This window comes from Paroedura picta, chromosome 14, assembly GCF_049243985.1.
Source record: "Paroedura picta isolate Pp20150507F chromosome 14, Ppicta_v3.0, whole genome shotgun sequence".
NCBI lineage: Eukaryota > Metazoa > Chordata > Lepidosauria > Squamata > Gekkonidae > Paroedura > Paroedura picta.
In genome coordinates, this window is record NC_135382.1 from 15973031 (window position 1) to 15985944 (window position 12914).

The 12914-nt window shown below is 50.2% G+C and overlaps 1 protein-coding gene across 2 annotated transcripts in view; it reads right to left on the minus strand.

The window, feature by feature from the left end:
- The window catches only part of ETV6 (ETS variant transcription factor 6), a 150240-nt gene extending 139151 nt beyond the window's left edge, over positions 1–11089 (minus strand). Inside the window, exon 1 of one of the 2 annotated variants that reach the window (XM_077310917.1) lies at positions 10743–11089. In XM_077310917.1, coding sequence (XP_077167032.1) covers positions 10743–10775 — 33 coding nt within the window. In that variant the 5' untranslated portion in view covers positions 10776–11089. Of the gene's footprint in view, positions 1–9331; positions 9353–10742 lie in introns of those variants that run through there. The other variant, XM_077310916.1, reaches the window with a different exon arrangement.
- Positions 11090–12914: the final 1825 nt, after the last annotated feature.

The following is a 12914-nucleotide window of genomic DNA, read 5'->3' on the forward strand; positions in this document are numbered from 1 at the left end:
GATAGAATTGGGGCAATGGACCGTATCCTCACAAAATGATCCGTACAATAGCACATGTTTATCTTAGGAACAGCAACGTACCTGAGCCTCCGAGGAGGGCGGTAGGTAGGTAGGTAGGTAGGTAGGTAGGTAGGTAGGTAAATAAATAAATAAAACCTTGCTTCAAAGGCATCCCTAGTATTTATTCTCAGAACAAAATGAAGACCTTGTGGCGGGAGCCAGCAAATGGGGATTGTGCCTCAGCCAACTGGGAAGGGTAGGCTATAAAAATGTTTTTGTTGTTATTGTTGTTAATGTAATTCCCATAAAGATCTCTGGCTGCAAGCCAACTATGCAAGGAAGGGCGCCGGTTCTCCTGAACCCAGATCCCCAGACACATTTGAGGGCAAATGGCAGAACCAAATGAGGTACACAATGGGGAAGAAATGATCTGGGTTTTAAGGGTGTGCAATTTTGTTCTGATATTTTGGGGTCGAGTCCAGCGGACCCCCCCTCCCCCAAAAAAACCCAGATTCTCAAAAAAAAAAAAAAAATCCCAGAATGCAATACTGGTAATGTATTCAGAAATCCTGGACTTTTTCAGGTCCAACAGACCCAAGAAACAAAAAATGGGAATAAACATACAGTGGGGCAAAGCTTCCAGAAACAGCCACTCAGCTGTTTTTCATTGAGTAGATTTTGATGGAGTGCATTTCAAAGAAGAAAGCCTGAAAAACAGCTGAGCAAGCGGAAGCACTCTCCGCATCAGTTACTTTGGGCTTTTTTCTGTAGTCCCTTTTAGCACACTCCATGTAAAGAGATTGCAGAAGAAAGCCCAAAAATCAACTGTGCCAAGGGAGTACTCTTTAAAGTTTAAAGAAACTGCACAAGACACCACAAATCAGTTGAGCAGCAGGAAGTGCTCCCCACCCCCAGCTCAGCTATTTTCCAGGCTGCAGTCTCTTTAAATGCATCTTATTGGGACTGCTATTTTTGCAGCTTTGTCAATTTTCCTAGTAATTATCAAATACATCCAGGATTTTATCTTCAGTTCCCACCCCCCAAAGGATACCTTTGGGATGCCAAATACATCTAAAAAATACAGGAAGTATGTTTCGGGTATATTTTTGGCTCTAGTAGATCCAAATGCACTCGCCTACTGCGTTTGGTGGCTCATTAGTGGAGCTGATAAATCAGGTGTGTGAATTCCAGTCTACAGGAACTAAGTTGGGCGTTCAAAAATTCAGAAAGACCAGGCCTGCCTGGATGAAGGGAAGCAACCACCCTAGAGACCCCTTAACTCCTATAAGTAATGCTCGTGTATGGCATACACGAAGTCCTGAAGAATCTGGATCTACGGTATAGTCTGTGGAAAAGTCAGAGAATCAAGATGTGTCAATTTAATACCCAAGAGGGCTACACATATTCGTTTATAGGTCCCTTTAGGATAAACTGGCTGTACGCAATGGGGAAACTCTATATCAGAATTGCCAATTTAGTTGCCTTCTGAGGAGCTTTCAAGCTCTTTCTCTGGATTTGTAGTGTTTATGCAGGAAAATGCTGAGAGTAAAGTACCAGTGAAATGGCAAGAGAACATATTGCTCTTGGGAAGTTAGTTCTTTGACATCTTTCCTTTTTTTCCCCCCCAGAGCCACTGAAAGGGCTAGTTCTAACTGGGAACCTTGTTACCGATTTGCATAGGAACTTGCCCATTCGCTGAGACCTTCAGGGATCCTCCCTCTGGGGTCCTCAACTAAATGAGGTGACCAGGGCAGAGCCTCTTCATCTGAAGCATATGGGCGGTCCTTTCCCGGAAGAATTACTCAATTCCTTCATTATTGGTATTTAGGTGATAAAGGCTTCTTGTCTTACAGACCTTTGATTGACTTGAGAAGTAAAATTTCTCAAAATCTTGAACCCATGGGGGGGAATAGTGCTTCCCCCCCCCCCAAGGACAAAGCAGATTTTTAAAAACAACTCTGAAATATATACAATGCTTACTTCCTGACAAACCTAACTCCTTTTGCGTAAAGGCACAATGAAATGCACAATCTGTAATTTAATTACTTTATACAGTTCTGCTAACTGACATAGAATTAAAGCACAAACGCCCTCATTTTCTGGAAGCAAAACTGAAAATACTTGAAAGAGAGCTAACTGCAAAATGCTATACTCTGTGCTTACCTTAGCCCTTGTACCTTAATTTTAGCATTTGATAGGTAAGAATAAGAGCTGAAACTATAAAACAGATTTCATCGTAAAGAAAATGCATCAACTGAACAGGATCACAGCACCACAGCACATCTGGATATCAAATTAAATTTTGTAACACTGAAAACACCAAATCTTTGGCAAGTTATTCAACACATTACAACTTATCAACTGCTGTCATGTGTATTCCTATTTAAACAAGCATATCCCGGAAAATATCTTATATATATGTCAATGAACAGAGGAATTATGTAATTCTGAACATGGACCCAGAATACAATTATTATTATTAAAAGCTGTACAGCAGTGTCTACAGAGAAGGGAGATTTTTCTACAAAATCTGGAGCAGTCCCTTAGTGCTAAGAATAAACCTAAGGGGGGGGGGAGTGGTAGGTTAAAAAGCCCTCACTGACTAAGATCTCACAAAACCTAGTCTAGTAATCCCAACGCCGCCAGAAAACAACAACTAAGAAGCAAGAGAGAAGCTACGTGTGTGTATGTATATGTATATGTATATGTATATGTATATGTATATGTATATGTATATGTATATGTATATGTATATGTATATGTATATGTATATGTATATGTATATGTATATGTATATATAGGCAGAGAGGGGTACAGCTGGGATGTCCTTTCCCCTTGAATCTCACAGGTCTAGTTTATCATTATGTTGCTTCTGTAGGTTGTTTTACATTTTAAAAAACTCATGGTACACATTTTGAGCAACAACTCATTTCATTCATTCCAAAAGAAAAACACTGCAGTTATTCCCCCCCTCCCCAAAATAATTGTAGGTGCTCTTCCATGTCCAAACCAAGTTCCCACTTTTTCCTGTTAAAACAACCCTCGAGCGAAAAAATGTTTCCCCAAAATATTTCTTTCCTCCCCACACCGCATGGAGCTTCAAAACTCAAGTTAACTGATCTTCTATAGTCTTCCTAGTTTAAACTATTGCCAGGTTCCGTGTTATTTTGTTGTGGGTAAGACAGCAGCTATAAGTCACCGACAGCAAATGGGCTACAATTACTGAGCAGATATATCGCTGTGACTGCACACCAGCATGGCATGTGCGAATGGTCCTATATTGCAGGGGTAGTCAACCTGTGGTCCTCCAGATGTTCACGGACTACAATTCCCACGAGCCACTGTCAGCATTTGCTGGCAGGGTCTCATGGGAATTGTAGTCCAAGGACATCTGGAGGACCACAGGTTGACTACCCCTGCTATATTGGATGCTAGCCAGATTAACTCTCTCAACCAACGGAAATCTTCTTGGGACTACAAGGAAGAACCTAAAATGTACTTGAAGTACATTGAAGTAAGCAACTTGCCCTATAAGGGCAATAAATGGGAGTGACAATTGAAAGCACCACAGCTTGACAAATTGTAGGTCAAAGCCACAGGTAGTGGCATAATGGAGCTAGTGAACATTTGGGCAGTGGTGGTGTTGGAAAGAGCTACCAAGTCACTGCCAACTTAAGGCCATCCCAATGAGTTTGTCAAGGCAGGAAACATTCAGAGGTGATTTGCCGTTGCCTGCCTCTGCACAGCAACCCTTGTGCCCTCTCTCTCTCTGCGGGTCTCCCATCCAAGTTCCAACCAGGGCCGACCCTGCTTAGCTTCTGAGATCTGATGAGATCAGGCTAGCCTGGGCTGTCTAGATCAGGGGTAGTAAAAACTGCGGCCCTCCAGATGTCCATGGACTACAACTCCCATGAGCCCCTGCCAGCTTTCGCTGGCAGGGGCTCCTGGGAATTGTAGTCCATGGACATCTGGAGGGCCGCAGTTTGACTACCCCTGGTCTAGATCAAGCGTCAGCATCTTAAGATGATGATGATGGTTATTATTATATTATATATTTGGATGCTTATTTCCCGCCACTCCCGAAGCCGGCTCGGGAGGAATGGGAATGCACGAAACATGCAAAAAAGAAAAAGTAACAAAGGTAGCAGAAGCTGCTCCAGGAATCCAATGGGAGCCTTGATGCTTGAAACCCTGCCCTGTGCATAAGAGAAGCAGGACAGAGAAAAGCCAAGGTGACGACTCTGCATGTTGCTACTTACCTACCAACAGGGAGGGTTGCTTTTACAAACCCCCCCACACACACGCACACGCACACGCACACACCCCTACATGGCAAATGGGTGCATTTCTAGGACAGGGCGCTGTACGACCGCCTTGCAAGTACCAACTGGCCCTTAAATACTATGTGAAAAATCTCCACCAAAACAGATCAGCCTTACAACACCCAACGTCTGCTCGTTCCCAGCAGGGAAGAGACAAGAGCCATATAAGGCTCCAATCCCAAGAGATGGCTTTCTGCTGGGGAGAAAACCAAATGCAGGCAAAATGCTTGAAACCAACCAGCCTCCCAGCCCAGCCTGGCCACTCATCGCCGGCCAAGTTCCCTGCAACACAATGCTGCCCTCCCTTTCGCTCTCCAGGGCAGCAAAGGAGGCGAGCGAGACGTCTTACGCAACGGAGTCCTCGGGTACATTCCCCACCGTGTAACCCAACACCCCGAGCTCAGATGGCAAAGAAGTTACGTTTCAACAAAACGACTACAAGAGAGACTCTGTAAATGCCGGGCTGCCTCAGACGGCAGACGCTCCTGGTTTGTGCTTTTTCTCGTAAGGAAACCGGCCCCCACCGATCCGGGCCCACTGAATCCAAGCTAAGCTCTGAACAACCAGGCCCGGCCGTACCCAAGACATTTGGGCGCCTGAGATTCCCAGTCCCAAAAGGGGCTCCCTCCCGTGCTAGTGAACACCAGGTGGAATCTGCCAACACGCTCCGTGGAAGCCAAATGGCCTGGCGGAACAATCATGCCCCAAGGACATCTTTGCCTCCTGCTTTCCTGCCAAGAGACACTGCCTGGATTGACCTCGCTGCGCAGAGAGATCACCTCCGTCATCGAGTAGCAAGAAGGTTACCAAGTAGCCTCTACTAGCCTGACCAGGTCAACCCAGCCAGAGAACCTGAAGAAGGAGATAGCTGGGTTTTATACCTCACTTTTCATTGCCTGAAGGAGTCTCAAAGTGGTTTAGAACAGTGGTCCCCAACCCCCGGTCCAGAGACCGGTACTGGTCTGTAGATCAGTCGGTACCAGGCCGTGGCTCCTCGTCGTCCTCCTCCTCCCCAGCTGCTGCCTCAGGGGCTGCCCTGCCACTCTGACACTGGCTCACCTTTGGTGCTTTCCAGCGGCCGCCATGGCTGGGGCTCCCCCTTGGTGTGGCACTGCACAGCTGCTGCTGGCAGCGCCCCCCAGTGGGTGGCGGGAAGTCAGGGGCAACAGCGGGAAAGCAACTGGAGCAGGGGCTCAGGTGGCGGTGGCGACATCCCTCGGCAAAAGACTACCCCCCCTCCGGGCCTCAGTAAAATTGTCAAGCGTTGACCGGTCCCCGGTGATAAAAAGGTTGGGGACTGCTGGTTTAGAATCTCCTTCCCTTCCTCTCCCCACAACAGTCACCCCGTGAGGTCTGTGAGGCTGATTACTGCTCGGTCAGAACAGCTCTATCAGGGCTGTGGTGAGCCCAAGGTCACCCAGCTGGCTGCACGTGGAGAAGTGAAGAATCAAGCCCATCTCCGGATTAGAAGCTGCCACTCTTAACCATTATACCATGCTGGATCTCTAGCTCGGCTCTCGAACTTCAGTCCCAGCCAGGCTCTTCCCCAGCCCCCCAGCCCCACCCTTCTAGTATTCCTTGAGGCTTCCTAGGGTGGCCTGGCTGTCCCACTTATCAGGAAAGGGCTGCTAGTAACCAGGAACAAGCCACGCCAAGTCCCATTAGCTCTGCTTAGCAATGCAGGTGCCAGTGAGCTGGGCTTGCACCAGGGCTGTGTTCCCTTCCCTGTTTGCCCCCCACCAACTAGATCTTCCTGCTTTAAAAAATAATTAAAATTAGAAGTTAGCTACCTTAAGCAAGTCAAGCACCTGGCTAGCTTTCCTATTTCCCACAGCCCAAAGATGCCGTGCAGACAGTTGTGTCGCAAGACCTACACTGATGTGAACCCGAGCCAGGTTGTGCGGTCTCCAAATTTTGCTTTGCTCTTCTGATAAACCCCTTCCAGGAAGAGCCGCCTTCCTGTTGCCAAAAGAACGCCTTTAAGGCCGGGTGCCAAATCCCCATCTCTCTCGTGAACCTGAGAACCATCTGAGATGAGCCATCCAGGCCCTGCTCAGGTGCTCCCGTGTTCCAGGGCACAGGGGCTTTTCAGTGGTGGTGCCCTGTGCTTTGGCACTTCCTCCACACAGAGGTTCACTTGTTGCCAAAATCTGTTAGGTGCCAGACATAGGTAATTGCTGTTCTCTTAAGCCTGGTTTTGTTTCTAGCCTTTGCTTCAGAGGACACATTAAGGATATTTCAGACCTTTGGGGATCAGGTGTGTTTACTGTTGCTGTTTTCCCTTTTGCTGATCTTTCATTTGTTTGCGTGTACTGCTGTTCTATGCTGCAAAATTCTGAGAATGTATTTGTAGAGAGGCAGGACAGAGAAGTTTTAGATGAATAGCGAGGAGAACTAAAAACATCATAATGCAAGCTAATTAAATTATGTGGAGACCTCCATGTTATTTCTTCCTTTTTGGAGCGTCTAATGTACACACACACACAAAAAAAAGCAAAACCATAAAGCCAAGTCCTGTTGAACAAAACAGACTTCGTCTGGTGCCTAGAAAAGCTTGGTTTAAGAAGCAGGCAACTCTGAGCAAGCAGAACGCTCCAGATTTGGGGAACCTGCCCAGAAGGAGCCCTTCTTCCCCTCCAAAGCCTCCCTTGAAGATCTTCATGGATGGGCACGTTCCCATTTCAAAATGTGTTACTTCAGAAGATGCTTCAAGTCTCTGAGAAGCAGAACAGGCACAAAACTCCAAATGGCACACGGAGATGACGATGGAGACAATGACCAAGATGAAGAGGATGAACTGTTTTTTTGTGCCCCACTTTTTATTCAAAGCGGCTTACAGTGGCCTACCCTTCTTCTCCCTACCACAAGCACCCTGTGAAGTAGGTGGGGCTGAGTGAGCTCGGAGAGAACTGTGACTGGCCCAAGGTCACCCAATAGGTCTCATGTGGGGGAGGAGTGGGGAATCAAACCCAGTTCTCCAGATCGGAGGCCACAGCTCTTAAACATGACACCAAGTTGGCGCACGTTATCCAGGAGGGAACGATAACTTTAAAAATCTCTAACATTTAAAAAAGTTTCACACACAGGATAAACAGCAGGGGAAAGTGTAAATCTGCTATTCTCCAACGACATACCCTAGCCCTCTAATACGTCATGAGAGACAGAGAAAATTGCCTAAAGTGTACCCTGAAGAATTAAACCAGTGTATTGGCTGAACCCAGCCTTTGGCTCCCCTCGAAAGGGAGGGCCCCACGTACCAGTGAGTCCTGATCCCTCTCTCCTGACTGCCAATATGTGGCTTGTGACAACATCTCAGAGAAGGGAATGAGGATACACGGAGATTCCCTGACCCTGCCCAGAAGCCATAATCCTGTCTCTGAACAAAGGGGAAGGTGGGAGGTAATTTCACAGGGCAAAGAGGAAGGCTTGCCCATAGTTCTTGGCACGGATCCCAAAAACATTTGTGCAAGAGTCTTTGGGGCTTTGAGCAAAGTGCGCCTACAGTTTTAAGGGCAGAGGAAAGTTTGTTGCTATGTTGGTCTGAAGCAGCAAAACAAGGTTTGATCCCAGCGCTACCTTTACGACCAACAGAGTTTTATTCAAGGTGTGAGCTTTGGTTTGCATGCACACTTGTATTCTAGTGATTTCCATTCCATTGTCTGACATCTATAAGGAGAGGATAAATTGGCAGTAAATTAGTAAACAGCATCATGAAAATATCCAACAAATATGCAGTAGAATGTTTAGCTGATTCAAGAACCTTGCTAGAAAACCAAGCTGAGTTTATCTGGTTAGCGATCCTTTGGGGTTCAAACTGTGCTCAGTTCGGCAGTATGCATACTAAAATTGGGTTCAACTCCAGTTCGAAAACAAGGTAGAGGGAATAAAAATGTCAAGATTAGTGATCCATAGCAGATGCATTCCCAGCTGTAGAGCAGAGGAATTAAAAGAGACCTGCTACTAAATAAAGCTTTGTTGGTCTTGTTTTTGTGTGCACCTATCCTTTGTATCTGAAGAAGTATGTAGGCACACAAAACCTTATACCTTGAATAAAACTTTGTTGGTCTTAAAAGGTGCCCCTGGACTCAAGCTCTGTCTACAGTTTTAAAGACGCACACAAAGTCCTATGATACAAAGTCTGGGAGACAGAGATTTGGCTGCTTTAGAGCCCCCAAGCAATAAAGTTCTCAGTTTCAGGACCCATGCCCCATCAGAGACTGGGAAAGTTGACTGCTGTTAAGTCTCCTGCATGTAAACAATCTTGTAGTTGTACTACAAAATAAGGAAATGCTTCCTTGCTGGAATGGAAGCTAAAAACTTTGACTAGTAAACTAAACGAAACAAAACACCGTACTTTTAAACACATTCACCACCCAAACAGAAGACTTCTGCCAATTTAGATCCCTCAAGATCAGTAGAACCAGCCAACTTAATTCTAAATTCTTTTGACTTAACCGGGCTACAGACCAGCAACGAATGATTAATTTAAAAGTTTAACAGATCTCTCCACAGGCATTGTTTAGCTACAATTATACCAAGAAATACTGCCTAGAATTCAGTGCTGTTTCTAGAAAGCTGCATGTCTCAGAAGAACATGAGAAATGGAAATGCCAACTTCACCTCTACCAAGGCAATATGGTGCTGAACTGGATTCTGGATTCTGCTTAGTCCAACAAGCAATCAGCAGCTATCACAAAGTCACACTATGTACACAAAATACAAACACAAAGTGCTTTCAAATATCCAACTACTGTCAATCACGAAGAATGACCCTCCCCAACTATGGAAATATCACCGCAAAATATTAGCTTGACAAAAGTAACAACCTGATCAAAAGTGAACGTTTAGGTGAAAAGCCACATGGCTGGTCCTGAGCGAAAGTACAGATTCAAGCACAAGCTGGCACACTCAAAAGGAACTCCGCTGTCCTTTTGACCAGGTGAGCCTGAAGAGCAAAGCAAGAAAGATTACCCGCACGTTTGCGAGTCTATACAAAGTCGGTCACATACCTCTTTCCCTAGAGACCGTGCAATAATACCCTTCTTCAGAGGATCCATGCGCATGCGGATCTGCAATCCTAGGCATACTTAGCCGGGAATCAGTCTTATGGGAATCAGAGGGCAATTACTCACAAGTGAACACAAGAGAGACTTGGCCATTGGCAGGACAAGCACTTCCCACACGGAATGCTACCTACGTTATCAGGGGAGAAAGAGATCCAATAACACCACTTAGCACGGCGAGGAGACAACGTTGCTGGCATTTACAATGCTTCATGCACACGCTTGGTAATCCTAAATGCAACCCTCTAAACAGGAAGAGAACCAAGGGCTGCCTTACAGATGGTGGGACAGGCGCTTGAGGCCAAGAGAATAGCCATTTGTCAGGGGCGAGCATTTTGGAGACAAGCCACCTCCTGGCAGCAACTTCCAGCAAGGTCAGACGTTGCAAAAAAAATACAAACTGTTAGAGCCAACAAGTGCCCACGTGTGTCAATTTCTGGATAACGCCGAAAGTACACAAGTTGGTGCAGAAACCAGGAACTGCACCTCGCCACCTTTCAGGCTTCAGACAACAGAGACTGGAGCCACCCCAAGGCCCAGGGACGCTTCCTCGTCAGCGACACGGGACCCGCGACGCCTGCACGGCCCCTGGGCTGCTCCCGGGCCGGCGCAGGACCGCGCAACACACGCGCACCCGTCGGGGCTCCGCGCACGGCGGAGAGGCGCTCCCCGCTCGCCAGGAAACGCCGGCAGAGCCCTCGAAGAGCCGCGGGGCAGCAGCGCCAGCCGCCCACAGCCGGGGGACGTCGCTCGCCTGCGCGCACCTCGACTTCGGTCATCCTGCCCGGCGCTGCAGAGCGCGGAAGAGAGTCGGCCGAAGCAGGAAGGAAGGAGGGAGGGGGAGAGAGAGAGACGCCCGCCCCGTCGTTCCAACGCGCGGCGAAGGTCGTCGCCCACCGCAGCCAGCAAAGGGCAGCCAAGCCCCCGACGGCCCGGGCCACGGAAGACAGCCCCCCCCTTCCGCACACCGTACACCCCCTTGCCCGTCCCGCCCCAGGATGCGCCAGCTCTCGCCTCCCCGACGGCGCAGCCCCAGCGGCTCACGACCCCCAGATGTGGGGAGGCTTCGGAGGCGACCCCCTTTGGGCCCACCTGCCCTCCTCGCCGGCCGGCCGGCCCTCCGCTCTCTTCCAGGAAGCCATCGGGGCGCCCCCCCCCCAGCCAGCCCCTCTTCGCGGGAACTTCGAGGCCGGCGCCGGGAGGAAGCGCTCAACTTTTGCGCGCCCGAAGGCAAGGACGGGGTGGTTCGCTGGGGCGCCCCGACGGCGGCCCCTCCGGCCTCTCTCCTCCCCCCCCCCCGGTCGGGAGTCCGCAAACTTCCTCCTCTTCCTCCCGGGCGGCCTCCCGCGAGGCTTACCTTGATGCAAGGCTGGCCGGGACCCTCCGACATGTCTCCGCAGGGGAGGCAGCAGCGCCAGCCGGAGAGCAGGAAGTCCTGGGCCGCCTCCTCCTCCTCTTCCTCCCCCTCCTCCTCCCCGGCGCTTCCTTCCTTCCTCCCTCCGCTCCTCGCTGGCTTCCTTTCCTTCCCCCTTCCCCTTCCCCTTCCCCTTCCTCTTCCTTTCCCGGCAGCTTCAGGGCCGCGTCGGCGTCGCCGCGAGCGCGGGGCTGGCCCGGCGCTCCGCCCGCAGAGGGGCGCCCGGCATGGCTGAGCGCAGGGCAGGGAGGAGGCGGAGGCGGAGGCGGAGGCGGAGGAGGGTCGGCTGGCCCCGGCCTCGGCCCGCCCCTTCCCCGCTCGGGCCTCGGGAAAGGAAGGAGGCGGGAGCGAGCCGGGCCCCTTCCTGGAAGAGAGAAAGCGAAAGGCGGCGGCGCATCGATCGGGAGAACGACCGGCCGGCCGGCCTGCCAAGTGACGCCAGTTCCCGGCACCGGCTCGGCCCTTAAAGGAGCCCGCGGAGGAGGAGGAGGGCCGCCGGCCGGCTCTGCGCCCCAGGCGGCCTTCCCGGGACACTGGTGCCGCCGGGCTCTGTGCGCGCTTACTCGGAAGTAAGGCGCCTTTAATTGAAGGGGGAGGGGGGATCCACGCCGTTTGGCAGCGAGAGGGCTGCTTTCTTAGGCGCCCAAGCCGACGGACGCGTGGATAGGGTCGGGCTGCGATCCTACGCCCCGTCTGTTCAGGGGCTGACTTTACGGGCACGCTTGTGCGCTCGCGGCTCTGCGCGCACTGACTCAGCGGTCAATCTCGCCGAGCGCGCTGGCGCTCCTCAGCGACTGGGCTCGCATAGGATCGGGCTGCGCGGGGACAAAGCGCCCATAGAAATCAGCCGGCGCTCCCGCGGCGAAGAGAGGCGGCGACGGCGGAGGGAAACAAGGGCCTTTTGTCCGCCCCTTCCCGCCGCGGCTGCCTCTTTAAGAGCCTCTACCAGGAAATGAGAGCTTCGGTTACCCGAGCGGAGGTCCGGGAAGCGGGAGGGGGAAGCTGCGCGCAGACAAAGGGAGAGGCGAGGCTGGGGGAAGCAAAGGGAAGGGGCCGAAGGATTGCTTGTTCTTTGCAAAAACAAACACAGATCTACACAATGCTATCAGCCGCGGACGGAGAGCAGCTGGAGACTTCGGGGGGGGGGGGGGAGAAGAAACACACCAGCAGAGCTTTCACTTCCATTTAGCCGGCACGGACTGCGCTGAGAAATGATTTGGGGGCCCAAAAGACCAGACGGTTCTTTCTTTCCCTGAATTGCATGGCACAGTGACTTAGCTGAGGAGTGGGTAGGCCTGGGCTAGATCACTCTGATGGGATCTGGAAGCTACACAGGGTCAGGCCGCCCTGGCTAATATTTGGATGGGAGACCAGCATGGAAAACCGGGGGCCTGACATGGAGGGAGGCAGGCAATGGCAAACCCCCTCTGCATGCAGGGTCATCGTGAGTTGGTTGTGACTTGAACCCACTCCCCCCCCCCACCACACAAGTTTGCAGTGGATGCTTCAAAGCAGGGGTAGTCAACCTGTGGTCCTCCAGATGTCCATGGACTACAATTCCCATGAGCCCCTGCCAGCATGATGGGAGGGGCTCATGGGAATTGTAGTCCATGGACATCTGGAGGACCACAGGTTGACTACCCCTGCTTCAGAGGACAACTGGAAGATTGATTTCAATACTGTGTAGTAAAATTCAAGTGTCTGCACAGGAAACTGAGGTGATGCCACACAGTTCCGACTTGCAGAGTTTTGGATTTTGCCAGTAGAGCAATCCTTATTTGCTTATTTTATCCTTCTGTTCAAGGGCTCAAGTCCGCTTCAAGGAGACACCAAATATAATAATAAAAAAGATGTTTTGTGGGTGTTTAGTTACTACCATGTCTGCATGCACCGGAAAATGCAATATGTGCATGGGAAACATGTCCGGTGAGTCATCAGTGGCCATATGAAATCCCATCCAAAACAAATTTAGGATGACATAATTTTGTCTGGAAGTCAGCCCTGGGGGGTATCAATTCAATTTCTTCTACAGATCTTGGAATTAAATTGGGGCGGGGAAAGCAACATTTGAACTGTTTTTCCAATTATTATAAGAACAGAACCTGGAAGTGACAT